Here is a 15105-nt window from a genome sequence, read left to right as displayed (position 1 = left end):
CTTAATCCAAAGATGCTGAAGGCCCCTATCGCTAACTATGACTCTCAGTTTCCATCTGGCAACTCATCAGAAATTGATAAAGGATTTTAGAGAGGAAATCCAGGCACTCTGAATCATAAAATGACTGTTTTGTAATTCTCTTCTTTTTCTCTTACCTTCCAGCAGGGGTCATGCTAGGCAACCATGTGTGAAATTCCTAACTATTCCCTAGACCAACAATTCAACACTAGCTGTCTGGAGCTTTTCCCATTGAATATGAAATTTAAATTATGCTTTCAGCTGGGTATATGTTGTAACCAGATCCTGAGATTTAACTACTGAAGCCCCATTGTTAAAGTGCTCAGATGACACATGTGTAGCTCCCACATTGTAGAGAAGCCATATCAATCAACTTTATCAGAACTCTGTTCAATATGGATCCCAAAGGTAGCTATTAAACTGAGCCAGCTTAATTTTGCCTAGTCACTACTGCACAAATTCCGTTCCTTTTTGAGCATAGGCTGATATAATAGCATCTCATTGCTTATTGGCTTTTGCCTGGTGTTTTTGCTCCAACAGAAATTACAAAACAGCATTTGACAAGCTGGGTATCTGGTATGAGCATCGGCTAATCGATGATATGGTAGCTCAGATGCTGAAGTCCTCAGGAGGTTTTGTCTGGGCTTGTAAGAACTATGACGGAGATGTTCAATCTGACATCCTGGCACAAGGTAATTCTCATTTAAAAAGAGATAACTGATAATTGGCTCAGCTTCTTTGAAGCATTTGCTGTGTATCTGCAGATCGGCACATTCCTTATTCACAAAGCTTTTGCCAAAATGCTTTTATTTGTAAATAGTTACTCTATATTTACCTCTTCAGAAAAGTACAGTCATTTACAAAAAAAGACTTTGCTAAATGCATTCTCAATCGTGAGTATGCTGCTGAGTAGATAACACATGTGGTTATATGTGTAAAACTATAAAGGTATAGTCACTTTCTTGGTTCTAGTGACATTAGTTGCTGCTGTAAATGGTCTGAGTATCTTATCTCTGTGGGAGTTTTCTCCCCCATAACCTGCATCCTCTACCTCTCCTCCTATAAGATGCTCCTTAAAAACTACCTTCATAACCAAGTTGTACTAATATCTCCTTACGTGACTCAGTGTCACATTTAATTTGATACACCCTGTGAAGTGCCATGGGACATTTTTGCTCCATTCAAGATGCTATGTGAATGCAAGTTGTTGTATGATAGGATAATTTGGGGATAAACAGAAATTCCCCCTTGTGGCCAGAACTAGATTTTCCTATCTTTTGAACATTTACTTCTTCAGTCATTCTACAGACGAGCTAAGCAAACACTTGGTGAGAAAATGCTTGATGTGCCTTTTATTGCACAGCACATGAACATACAGTAAAAGTCAAAAGTCATTAATTCCATTCAGCTTCGCTTTGTTTCCCGTATGTAGATAATGAACTTGACCCACTAATTCTCATAGCCTTACTTGTATTTTCAGAATTATCTTACTTCTGTACAACTATCATCTTTAATAATCTGAACTGCTGCATTTTTATCTTAAGCTCTCGGCAGGACCTTCTCTCCCTGCAGTCTGCTGTTGTTTCTGCAGTTTACCTGACTCGCATGTCAGTTTTCTGTCAAACTGGCTACCTCCCCTTCTACACCGAAGAGCAGAAATCATCAACCTAACATGGCAGTGACCCCTTCTGAGTTCAAACAAATAGAGTTGTCACAGCATTACGAATGAGCAATGGATGGTAAACTTTATTTTGTTATCTGCAACACATTGGTTCAGGGACCCTTTCAGAATTTTGATACAGAAACCTGAAATAAAAACAAAAAGTGCCGGAAATACACAGCTGGTCTGACAGCTTCAGTAAAGGCAGATAATGTTTCAAGTGGAGACCGTTTATCACAACTTCTGACCCAGGTTTTCCACCTGAAAGATTAGCCCGTTGTTTCATTCGTTACATGCTCTGACTTGTGTTATCAATATTTCCTGTTGCTTTGTATCTGTCTGCATTATGTATTATTAAATTTAGTTAATAGTCATATTGAATTGTATCAAATTGAATTGTCCCATTTTATTTATTTTTTTATTCATTCATGGGATTTTTTTCTGGGCGTCACTGGCCAGGCCAGCATTTATTGCCCATCCCTAATTACCCTTGAGAAGGTGGTGGTGAGCTGCCTTCTTGAACCTCTGCAGTCCAAGTGGGGTAGGTACACCCACAGTGCTGTTAGGAAAGGAGTTGCGGGATTTTGACCCAGTGACAGTGAAGGAACGGCGATATAGTTCCAAGTCAGGATGGTGGTGTTCCCATGCATTTGCTGCCCTTGTCCTTCTAGTTGGTAGAGGTCGCGGGTTTGGAAGGTGCTGTGTAAGGAGCCTTGTTGAGTTGCTGCAGTGCATCTTGTAGATGGTACATACTGCTGCCACTGTCCGTCAGTGGTGGAGGGAGTGAATGTTTGTGGATGGGCTGCTTTGTCGTGGATGGTGTTGAGCTTCTTGAGTGTTGTTGGATCTGCACCCATCTAGGCAAGTGGACAGTATTCCATCACACTCCTGACTTGTGCCTTGTAGATGGTGGACACGCTTTAGGGAGTCAGGAGGTGAGTTACTCTTCTCAGGATTCCTAGCCTCTGACCTGCTCTTGTAGCCACGGTATTTATATGGCTAGTCCAGTTCAGTTTCAGGTCAATGGTAGCCCCTAGGATGTTGATAGTGGGGGATTCAGTAATGGTAATGCCATTGAATGTCATGGGGAGATGGTTAGATTCTCTCTTGTTGGAGATGGTCATTGTCTGGCACTTGTGTGGCGCAAATGTTTCTTGCCACTTATCAGCCCAAGCCTGGATATTGTCCAAGTCTTGCTGCATTTCTACACGGACTGCTTCAGTATCTGAGGAGTCACGAATGGTGCCGAATATTCTGCAATCATCAGCGAATATCCCCACTTCTGACCTTATGATTGAAGAAAGGTCATTGATGAAGCAGCTGAAGATGGTTGGGCCTAGGACACTACCCTGAGGAATTCCTGCAGTGATGTCCTGGAGCTGAGATGATTGACCTACAACAACCACAACATCTTCTTTTGCACTAGGTATGACTCCAGCCAGCGGAGGGTTTTCCCCCTGATTCCCATTGACCTCAGTTTCTCAAAATTGCCTTACTTAAAGTCACCAAGGACTTTATCGTTCATCATTTTACCCCTGTTCACCTCACTCTTTCTACAGAATTTGATAATGTGATCATGCAATTCACCTCAAATGCCTCTCATCACTTTGTCCAGCTTTATGGGACTGCCCTGACATGACACTATTCCTATCTGTCCAAACACAGCCAATGTATCCCTAGCAATGGCCTTTTATCCCTTCTCCTGAGCTGCTGAGTCTCCATGGTGCCTCTACTTCTTTATCAACCTGCTCTTCCACGGAAGACAACATCTGTCGACACAGGGGGCTGATGAAACTTAAGTCTCGCTCTCCATCACTTCTCACAAACACTCAACTGCCTCCATTTGGTCAGACTGTTTATTTGACATCAAGTCCTGGAGGAGTTGCAGCTTCCTCCAGCTCAACATCAGGATGACCAAATTCATTGTCTTCAGCCTCTGCCACAAACTCTGGTCCATTACCTCTGGTTCTACTTCTTTAACTAACGACACTTTCAGGCTGAACCAGATCATTCACAGTTGTGGTGGCATCCTGTTTGACCTTGAGGTGAGCTGTGAACCGCACACCTTATCCATCATTTCTTATTTAAACCTCTGCAACGTTGTCTATCTCTGCCCTTTCCCCAGCCCCTCGGCAGCTGAGACTGTTGTCCTAATAGCCACAAGATGTAACTTTCTAGTGCACGTCTTCATTCCATAAACTACAACCTATCTAAAACTCTGCCACATATATCCTGTTCCTTATCAAATTGCACTTTAATCTCACCCTTGGTGACCTGTACTAACATCTTATCCCCCAGTGCATTCAATGGATAAGCAAGGGGGTGAAAAGTTATCGGGGGTATGCGGGAATGTAGAGTTGAGGTTACAATCAGATCAGCCATGATATTGTTGAATGGTGGAGCAGGCTCAAGGGGCGGAGTGGCCTACTCCTGCTCCTAATTTATAAGCTTGTATGTAATTCAAAAATCCTTGTACTTGTTCCTATCTCTGAGTGGTCTAACCCCAACCCATGTCTACAGTCTCCTCCAGCCCTGTAAGTTCTCCTGAGCATGTCACTCCTTTGACATTGGCCTGTATATCAATTCCTCCCTTTGGCGGCAATAAATGCTCTCCTAGCCAGCAACGCCCACATCCCATGAACGAATAAAAAAAAAAGTCTTCAGCCACCTCAATCCTGACCTTTTAAGGTTGGTTCCTAAACCACTTTACCTCTGCACTTCTCACTCCATCTTTCAAGGCCCATGACTTTGATTTACCTTCGGTCGCACTTCCCCATCACTTATGGCTCAGCCTCTGTTTTCATGTGCATTGAGATATTTGTTTACATTACAGACTCTTATAGAAATGTGAGTTGTTATAGTTAATGCTGTATTCATCTCCCAATAGGTTTCAAAGCCTCGTGTGGCAGTTGATGTTTTGAAGTAGGCCATAGTTCTCCATGAACCTACTTGTTATTCATCAACAGGGATGAGCAAGAGGGTTTTCATTCCTTCACATGAAATCAAGTCACACTTTCAAGAAGAAGAAGTGAAAATATCATAAAGATCCCTTAAACTAAAATAGTGTTACTTCTGTATGTGTGGATATCAACAGGAAACTTGGTTTTGAAAAGCTGTTGACACTGAATACAGTTGTTTATAATAAGGAATAAGGCTGAACTGAGGTTCATCCTCCCACTACTCAAAATAATTATTATAAGCAGAAACCTAGGCTTTCAGCAGGATGTGAATGCATGTGGCAACCAGTCACTGTGGAGTCCTTATTGCTGGGCATACTTTCCTAAAATGTATTTTGCAGCAGATATTGAAAGGGGTGAGGTGGAGGGGAGACTGAGAAGAAGGAAAACTGGAAATCTGTGGGGATTTTATTTTCAGCTGTAAGGGCAAAAAAAAAGTCCATAAGCTGTTGGAACCCTGTGAGTAAATGTGTTAATGTGGAAAGCATGGGCATTTTTCATTACTTCAGTAAGATTAGGTCAGCAGAAAATGATAGTATCTGGCAACTGATACTGGACCTTTGGATAAGGTGTTCAGTGGGTTAAACATTTTATTTTTTAACCATGGACCTGTCTTAAACTTGTTCTTCGGGTTCCGAAGAAGGGTCACTGACCCGAAACGTTAACTCTGCTTCTCTTTCCACAGATGCTGCCAGACCTGCTGAGTGGTTCCAGCATTTCTTGTTTTTATTTCAGATTTCCAGCATCCGCAGTATTTTGCTTTTGTTTTTCAGGTTTCTGTTTTTGCACAGAGCTGTTCATTATTCTGCCATTAACACTCTTTCTGGACTAATGCTTTGTCTTTTCGTACAACTATTAGCACTCTCTTTGCCATTGTTCCATGACATCTTTGTCATTTAATCTCTCCTGCCCTGTGTCCTATCACACACCTTCCCATTTGTGCTTCACCCCCCTCCCCGTTTTTACTTGCTCACAGCCTATTTCCAGCATCTGCAATATTTTGTTTTTATTTTAGGGTTAAGCACCTTTCTAGCTTAGACCTATTTGGGTGGAAATATTATCTGTCTTTCTATACACATTGTTATGAATGCTGGACTTTGTAGTATGGTTATATTTTAAAAACTGTGATCTTTAATGCAGTGTAAAATGGGCATTTGGAGGAAACATATGACCTCACACACTATCTGCCGAGACAAGTCTTGGTTACCATGAGAACAAGCAACCCAGATCCAAAACCCTTTTGAAAGCATGGTTGTAACACATAAAGGACAATCAGTTTCACTCTCCCAGACTCACAGATTGTAAACAGGGAGCTAGAGGCTCTAAAAATGCAGATTTGAGTTGCAGTTTCTAACACCTGGAAACAATGGAAGGCCCAGATGGTTTTGCTAAGGTCAGATTTATGGACTCTGAGAATTGTCAAAGGCAAACGACAATTAACTTTTGATCTGGATATATTCAAGAGGCTTTCCTAGGTCTGGAGATTGAAAGCAAGAACTGAAGACCAACAGTCAGTTGCGCAGAGGGAGAGCAACGCCAGTAGGCTGTTTCTAGGGAGACCGAAAAGGTCTATCAAGAAAGCAATATGGATTCAAAATTGGGAATGCCGGAGAGTTTAAAAAAAAATTATTCATTAATGGGATGTGGGCGTCGTTGGCTAGGCCAGCATTTATTGCCCATCCCTAATTACCGTTAAGAAGATGATGGTGAGCTGCCTTCTTGAACCACTGCAGTCCATTTGGGGTAGGTACACCTACAGTACTGTTCGGAAGGGAGCTCCAGGATTTTGACCCAGCAACAGTGAAGGAATGGTGATATAGTTCCAAGTCAGGATGGTGTGTGACTTGGAGGGGAACTTGCAGATGGTGGTGTTCCCATGCATTTGCTGTTCTTGTCCTTCTAGTTGGTAGAGGTCGCGGGTTCGGTAGGTACTGTCGAAGGGCCTTGGTGCGTTGCTGCAGTGCATCTTGTAGGCACACACTGCTGCCACTGTGCGTCGGTGGTGGTGGGAGTGAATGTTGTGAATGGGGTGTCAATCAAGCGGGCTGCTTTATCCATCACAGAATTCCATCACACTCCTGACTTGTGCATTGTAGATGGTGGACAGACTTTGGGGAGTCAAGAGGTGAGTTGCTCCCCTCAGGATTCCTAGCCTCTGACCTGCTCTTGTAACCACGGTATTTATTTGGCTACTCTAGTTCAGTTTCTGGTCAATGGTAACCCCCAGGATATTTATAGTGGGGGATTCAGCGATGGTAATGCCATTGAATGTCTTGAGTCTTCAATCCAGGCATTTTTGTTGAGGCAGTACCGGAAGCTGTGTTCTACTTCCTTCCTATTAGTAATTCTTCTGGTGATAATAAGGAACTGTTCAATTAAGTTTCTAGAATCAAGAGCCACCCAATCAGATTCAAAGGTGGCTATCACAGAGAAAAAGATTCCTAAGGTTTAGAATTGCTTCGCAGCTCAATACAACATCTGAAGTGGAACAAGTGAACACCCTCCTATATTCAGTAGGTGCAATTGCGCACAATATAATTATCCGACATGGGATCAATGAAGCCTTTGATGAATACTTTAATCTCCGTACCAATAAGATCTTGGAAAGAGCCAAATTAATAAGCGGGTGCAGATGATTGGCGAATCTGTAGATTCCTATATTAATGACTTGTATAGATTGTCAGAAGGTTGAGAATACGGCCATTTAAAGGCAGAGCAGATCAGAGACAGGATAGTCATTGGCATAGCGGATGAATCCTTGTCAGAACTGAAGCTATCCAAGGAAGACCTTACACTGGAAAAGGCCATTCAAATTGTAAGACAGGCTGAAGTTCGCAAACAAAATAGGGACATCTAACGAGCTGAAGACAAGCCATGAATGAGAAGGAGACCAATGCCTGTCCAACTGGTTAAGCCAAAGCCAGGGAAACACTTTGAAGAACAGAAAAAAACATACAGATGAGAAGGCGCATGACATAGGAAAACCTTGCCAGCACTGTGGAACCAAGAAGACCCACAGATGAGAGCAGTGCCCAGCAAGTACAACTGAGTGTTTTAAGTGTGGAAAAACAGGACACGATGGGAAGATGTGCCTCAGGTACAAAGCAGAAGACCTTCACACAAAGAGCAGTGAATCAAGTACAGCAATACCCACAAGAGAAAGAACCAGGAGATTTCCTGGGAGAAATCAGTGATCCAGACAAGATTTCTGGACAGCAGACATCTACATGAATGGACACCTCATAAATTTTAAGGTTGACACAGTGGCTAGCGTCACGGTATTGTCTGACCAAGAGCCATGGGTGAAGAGACATTACCTGCAACCGACAGATATACAGTTGCATAGTCCAGGCGGGACACAACTGCAAGTAAAAGGCAAACTCCAAGCAACTCTTCAGCATAGAGGCAGACAACTGGTAGAAACCTTATATGTCTTACACAATCAAGAATTTTCTTTACTGAACAGGAATGCATGCTTGGAACGGCAGTTGATTGAAAAGGTAGCGGAAGTCAAGCAAACAAAATTAAACAATTCCTTATTATCACCAGAAGAATTACTAATGGGAAGAAAGTTAAGAACACAGCTTCCAGTATTGCCTCAACATTAATGCCTGGATTGAAGACTCAAGACTATGAGAAAGCTCGAGAAAGAGAAAACACCTGCAGAAGGAAACAAACCCAGAATTACAATAGGAGATTTTGAGCAAGAAGCTTACCCAAATTAAACAATGGTCAAAAAGTTTGGATACTGAATAGGAACAAGAAGGTACAGTAATCCATAAACATGAGGACTATCAGCGATTGTATGTTGCACGAGCGAATGAAGGGAACATATGAAGGACTCCAAGAGGAATATCATTTCTACTCCGCAAAAGCAACAGCCAATAATCCATCTGCAAGATCCAGATGAAGATGAACAAACCCATAGAAATGAAAAACCAAGTCAATAACCCAGACTTCCTACAGAGACTACTGATCATCCCAGACAGATTACAACCAGATCGGGGACAGTTGTCAAACCTCCAATGAGACTGAATCTGTAAAGTCAGAGACTTGGGGGGAGAGCGAGTAATAGAGAAGTCATAAATATATATATGTTTGGAAAAATGTTGGATAAAGACTTGTGGGGAGATGTGGTATAAGGATGTAAAGGGTTAAGACTAAAGACAGTGAGAGAGACCCCTCCCACTGTATGAGTGATGATGTAACAGTCACATGAGATAGGCTTGAGAAGAAGAAGGTCATAGAGAGATACAGCACTGAAACAGGTCCTTCGGCCCACCGATTCTGTACCGACCATCAACCACCCATTTATACCAACCCTACATTAATCCCATATTCCCGACCACATCCCCACCTTCCCTCAATTCTCCTACCAGCTGCCGACACTAGGGGCAATTTACAATGGCCAATTTACCTATCAACCTGCAAGGCTTTGGCTGTGGGAGGAAAGCAGAGCACCCAGTGGAAACCCACACGGTCACGGAGAACTTGCAAATTCCGCACAGGCAGTACCCAGAACCAAACCCGGGGTCGCTGGAGCTGTGAGGCTGCAGTGCTAACCACTGCACCACAGTGCTGCCCCATAGGTATAGCAGCACGAAGGATGCTGGCTAGAGTGGCTTGTGGAGAGTGTAAATAGTAACTGTAAATAGTAAAGAGTTGTTAGTTAACTTTTACCAGAGTCTAAGACTTTCTCTAGAAGGCCTTACAACGCTACTAATACAAACCCAACAATGCAACATTATTAATAGAAGTCCAGTAAAATGTGGTCAGAAGAAGCGAGTGAATAGGATGTTGGCTTTGAGAAGGACACTGGGAGATTAAACTCATCGCAGCTGGGAGGAGTTTGAAACTTTTAACTGCAAGGGACCTTTTCGATGACAACATTGTGTAACATATAAATGTGGGGTGGGGTTTTCGAGTGTGCTAATAAGTTCATGGGAAATAGCTATCTCTTAATTTAGTGTATTAGATACCTACTAAGTACTGTTTAGTTAATGTTGATTTTTTGTTTAGTTATAGTAAAGCCTTAAAATGTGAAATCTTGTGTAATTCTTCACTCAGTCTAGGAAGTTCATATCTCTTGTTTGAAAGTTAGCAGTCTCTACTGAGGTCGTAACAGTGTCCCGTCCCAATGTGATTCATAGTGGTCATTGAACCACTGTGCAAAAATTCTGCATTAATTGACTAGCTCCCAAATGCTACAGGATGATTGGTAAGGGAAGTGGAAAAATACCACACAGGTACAATATCAGGTGCTGTTCTTGAGCCTAAAACACATTGCTGGAGCATAGTAGAGACAGGATTGCATTGTATTCATGCTATATTAGACCAGGGAGTGCTTGATACTGAGGGTAGAAATTGTGCAGCTCCACTGGTGGCGAGGGGTTTTTGCTGGTGATGGTTGTGGGACATAAAATTGTGTATGTGGCTGATTCACTGCACTATATTCTACAATGTACAAGCTTGGGGGCTGCATCAGGTAGCACTGCAAGCATGTATGCTTGATTCTCCTTTACATAATTTTTAAAATTAGATCCTGCACTGAATCTTCTGACTTTGAGCAATGATTCAACAGGAACACATAGGGGGGAGTTTTAATTGGCAAGGGAAAGTGGGCACAGATGCAGGCTCAGGGTGAAATTCCCAAGAAGTGACGTGGGGTCGGGAAGCTGCACACTTCCAGGTTTCTCCCGGTTGGGTTTGAAAGTGAGCAAGGAACCCCCAGGCAGCTGTCGGGAATCTAATAGGTTTAAAGACATTCAAAGACCCAATTAAGTCAGTCTTTAACCCTAATTCTGGATTTAACAGCCAGCACGCGGGCTCCATGATCTCTCTGCACCTTGCCAGGGTGCAAAAGACGTGAGCAACGCCAGGGAGTGATTGCTTCCAGAAATTGAAGTGCTGGGAAGACTTCAAAGAGTGAAAGCCACAAGCTTGTCGTCAGCCAGATTGAAAGGCTTGTGCTTACAGGATTATTTCAGTCAGCCTGAAATCACTACTTTGAGAGTCAAGTGCAACATTTTGGAGTTACTTTCAAGTGGCTTGGAGTATAATTAACCTGCTTCTCAACCTCCTTGTTGTCAGCCTTCACTGGAGCAATAGCCTGGACCTCTGAGGAGGAGGAATCAGATCTGCCTGTAGTTCCTGCAGCTACACATCTGGCTGCCAGAGAAGCCCAAGACAGACTCATCCATACACACTTCACTTAACTGTTCTGCATGCAGCAATCTGAGAATTCAGCCAGAAATCCTGTGCCCACCCCTTCAATATACCTCATTCCAATAATTAACCAGCCACCCATCACACTCACACCCTTTCCTTCTCATAATGGCTGATCATACCATTCACTTGAAGGCTACTGTCCAGGGTGAATGTGGAACATAACAAAGTAGAGACCATGAGAATGACGAATTCACATAAAATCATCTGTTCATTGAAATAAAGATCATTATTACTACACTAGCATTGTAATACGACCTCTTCCTCTTCCACTTTCTTTCACTTCTACATGGTGCTACCCCTGTGGCTTCAGCTGAGCTGGAGAACAGACAGGTCATTCCCCTACTCTGACACATGAAGTGCCCATGGCAGATGTCCTTTGGATTTTGGCCCTGCCAAAGACCTGTACAGGGGCAGACTCAGTTATCTTGGCAAGAGGCAGCTTGTGTGGCTCTGTCTGGGCGGGAGGAGGGAAAGGCTGAGAGGTGTGGGTGCCTTAAAAAGAGTCCCCACTGCCATGTTCCGTTTCTCAGTCTTCCGTCTCAGGACCCACCTGCACTTCCCTGCTAGATGGGAATGGTAGTATAGTGGTAATGTTACTGGACTAATAATCCAGAGGGCTGGACTAATGCTTCAGAGACATGAGTTCAAATCCCAGTGGGGAATTTAAATTCGATTGATTAATAAATATGGAATAAAAAGCTAGTATCAGTAATGATGATCATGAATTTGTTGTACAAGAGGGGGAAAACATGCTTGACGTTGCCCTCACCAATCTACCTGTCGCTGATGCCTCTGTCCATGACGTTATTGATAGGAGTGACCCACCACACAGTCTTTGTGGAGACGAAGTCCCATCTTCACACTGAGGATACCATCTATCATATTGTGTAGCACTACCACTGTTCTAAATGGACTAGATTCAGAATAGATGTAGCAGCTCAAAACTGGGCATCCATGAGGTGCTGTGGGCCATCAGCAGCAGCAGAACTGTTTTGAACCACAATCTGTAAACTCATGGCCCAGCATTGACCTGACTCGATCATAATATCAAGCCAGAGGATTAACCCTGGTTCAATGAGGACAGTATGCCAGGAGTAGCAGCAGGCATACCTAAAAATGAGATGCCAACCTGGTGAAGCTACAACACAGAACTACATGCAGGCTAAACAGCAGAGGTAGTATGCAATAGACAGAGTTAAGTGAATCCACAACCTACGGATCAGACCAATCTCTGCAGTTCTGCCACATCTGGTCATGAATGGTGGTAGACAATTAAACAACTAACCGGAGGAGAAGGCTGCACAAACATGCCCATCCTGAATGATGGGGTGCCCAGCACATCCATGCAAAAGACAAGGTTGACTCATTTGCAACCATCTTCAGCCAGAAGTGCTGAGTGGATGATCCATCTCAGCCTCCTCCTGAAGTCCCCAGCATCACAGATGCCTGTCTTCAGCCAATTTGATTTACATCATGTGATATCAAGAAACAGTTGAAGGCACTGGATACAGCATGGCTCTGGGCCTGGCTGCAGTACTGAAGCTTTGTCCAGAACTAGCAGTGCTCCTTGTCAAACTGTTCCATTACAGCTGCAACACTGGCAACCACCTGACAATGTGGAAAATTGCCCTGGTATGTCCAGTCAACAAAAAGCAGGACAAATCTAATCTGGCCAATTATCGCCCCATCAGTCTACTCTCAATCATCAGCAAAATGATAGAAGATGTCATCGACAGTGATATCAAGCATAACCTGTTCACCGAGGCCCATGATATCAAGGCAGCATTTGACCATGTATGGCATCAAGGAGCCCTAACAAAATTGAGGTCAATGGGAATCAGGGCAAAAACACTCCACTGGTTGGAGTCATACCTAGCGCAAAGGATGATGGTTGTGGTTGTTGGAGGCCAATCAGCTTAGCCCCAGGACATCGCTGCAGGAATTCCTCAAGGTATCATCGATGACTTTCCTTCCAACATAAGGTCAGAAGTGGGGATGTTCACTGATGATTGCGCAATGTTCAGCCCCATTCGCAACTCCTCAGATACTGAAGCAGTCTCTGCTCACATGTAGCAAGATCAGGACAGCATTCAGGCTTGGGCTGATAAGTGGCAAGTAACATTCACACCTCACAAGTGCCAGGGAATGGCTATCTCCAACCAGAGAAAATCAAACCATCTCCCCTTGATATTCAACAGGTGAATTCTCCACCATCAACATCCTGGGGGTTACCATTGACCAGAAACAGGTCTTGACTCCCTAAAGCCTGCTAACATATACAAGGCACAAGTCAGGAATGTGATGGAATACTCTCTACTTGCATGGATGAGTGCAGCTCCAACAACATTGAAAAAGATCAACACTATCCAGGACAAAGCAGCCTGCTTGATTGGCACCCCATCCACTACCTTAAATATTCACTCCCTCCACCATCAGTGCACTGTGTACTATCTACAAGATGCACTGCAGCAACTCACCAAAGCTCCTTCCAAACATGCGACTTCTACCACAGAAGAAAACAGGGGTAGCAGGGGAATGGGAGAGCCACCACCTGCAGGTTCCCATCCAAGCCACACACCCCATCCTGAATTGGAAATATATCACCTTTCCTTCACTGTCACTCGGTCAAAATCCTGGAACTCCATTCCTAACAGCACTGTGGGTGTACCTATACGATATGGACTGCAGTGTTTCAAGAAGGCAGCTCATCACCACCTTCTCAAAGGCAATTAGGGATGGGAAATAAATGCTGGCCTTGAGAGGGACACCCACATCCCATGCATAAATATATAAAAAAAGAGGAGAGCACTTGGCTGCATGTCACTGAGGTGTTGAGCCATCAAGGCGAGGCGTTGCTCGATCCTCTGTTAAAGTGGCAGTCAGAGCGTGTAGGCCATTAGTCTGGGCCAGCATGCAGTCTCCACATCTGATTTTCTATGCAGGCAGTTATTCTTTCCATGGAGTGGACATCAGTGCAAATACCTAAGACATCATGGCACTCATGGTACAGATGGACTCCTCTAGTCTCTCTCCAAGGATGAGCACTGCCTCAGGAAGTGCTGACAGAAGCACACACATTTCCCATTGCTGCTCCACAAGATCCCTTTTCATAAGAACATAAACAGGAGCAGGAGTAAACTATATGGCCCCTCGAGGCTGCTCCACCATTCAGTACGATCGATCATGGCTGATCCTTAGCTTCAAATCCACTTTCCCGCCCACTCCCAATATCCCTTGATTCTCTGAAAGACCAAAAATCTCTCTTTTTCCGCCTTGAATATATTCAACAATGGAGTATCCACAACCCTCTGGAGTAGGTAGAAGAGATTTCCCCTCATCTCAGTCCTAAATGATCGGCGCTTTATCCTGAGACTGTGCCTCTGTGTTCTAGATTACTCAGCCAGGGGAAACAACCTCTCAGTGTCTACCCTGTCAAGCACCTTCAGAATCTTGTATGATTCAATGAGATCACCTCTCATTCTTCTAAACTCCAGAGAATATAGGCCCAATTTACTCAGCCTCTCATCACAGGACAACCCGCTCATCCCAGGAATCAATCTAGTGAACCTTTTCTGTACTACATCCAATGCAAGTATGTCCATTCTTTAATATGGACTCATTCTTTATATGGACAGTGCTCCAGGTCTCACCAAAGCCCTATACAATTGTGGCAAGACTTACTTATTCTTTTACTCCAATACCCTTGCAATCCAGGATCTGTGTGCTGCTGAGCAGAGCTTGGAGTGTCCTGCGCCCTCTGATGGGTCTCCACTGCTGTCACTGTCTCCAGCTTACATGTCATAGAGTCATTATGGCATAGAAGGAGGCCATTTGGCCCATCAAATCCATGCCATTGTGCTCCTCACCATGTGCCATCCTATCTATCTCTAATACCGGACGTACTGAAGTTTGTGCGTCTGTGCTGGTGGAGGATGCACAGGCGTCATGTGCTGATGCATCCTCAGAGTGCTGGTCCTTGTCTGTGGACACTCGGGCTGGTCCCTTGTCATCTCCATCCTTACCTGTGGAGAACCTGTAGGAGATGAAAGACATAAGTTAGTGCTGACATTGAGAAAGGGTACAAAATCTGCATAGTGCATATCATGACAATTCAGTTGGTGGTAACATTAGTTCAGTATGAGTGATTGTTAAGTGCCAAATGGCAGTGTGCATCTAATGTTGTTGCCGGGACTCTGGGTCACCCACATCTCTCTATTGCCGATTTTCAGTGGTATGGCAATC

General features: G+C 43.8%; 1 protein-coding gene across 1 annotated transcript in view; it reads left to right on the top strand.

The window, feature by feature from the left end:
- LOC137369039 (isocitrate dehydrogenase [NADP], mitochondrial-like) overlaps positions 1-15105 on the top strand; it is a 115938-nt gene that overhangs the window by 75742 nt on the left and 25091 nt on the right. Inside the window, exon 7 of the mRNA XM_068029562.1 lies at positions 559-710. Within this exon, the coding sequence (XP_067885663.1) occupies positions 559-710 (152 nt within the window). The remainder of the gene's footprint in view (positions 1-558; positions 711-15105) is intronic.

The sequence above is a fragment of the Heterodontus francisci genome, chromosome 4, assembly GCF_036365525.1.
Source record: "Heterodontus francisci isolate sHetFra1 chromosome 4, sHetFra1.hap1, whole genome shotgun sequence".
Classification (NCBI taxonomy): Eukaryota; Metazoa; Chordata; class Chondrichthyes; order Heterodontiformes; family Heterodontidae; genus Heterodontus; species Heterodontus francisci.
The sequence above is the reverse complement of the archived record's forward strand: the minus strand, read 5'-3'. Positions and strand labels throughout refer to the sequence as shown.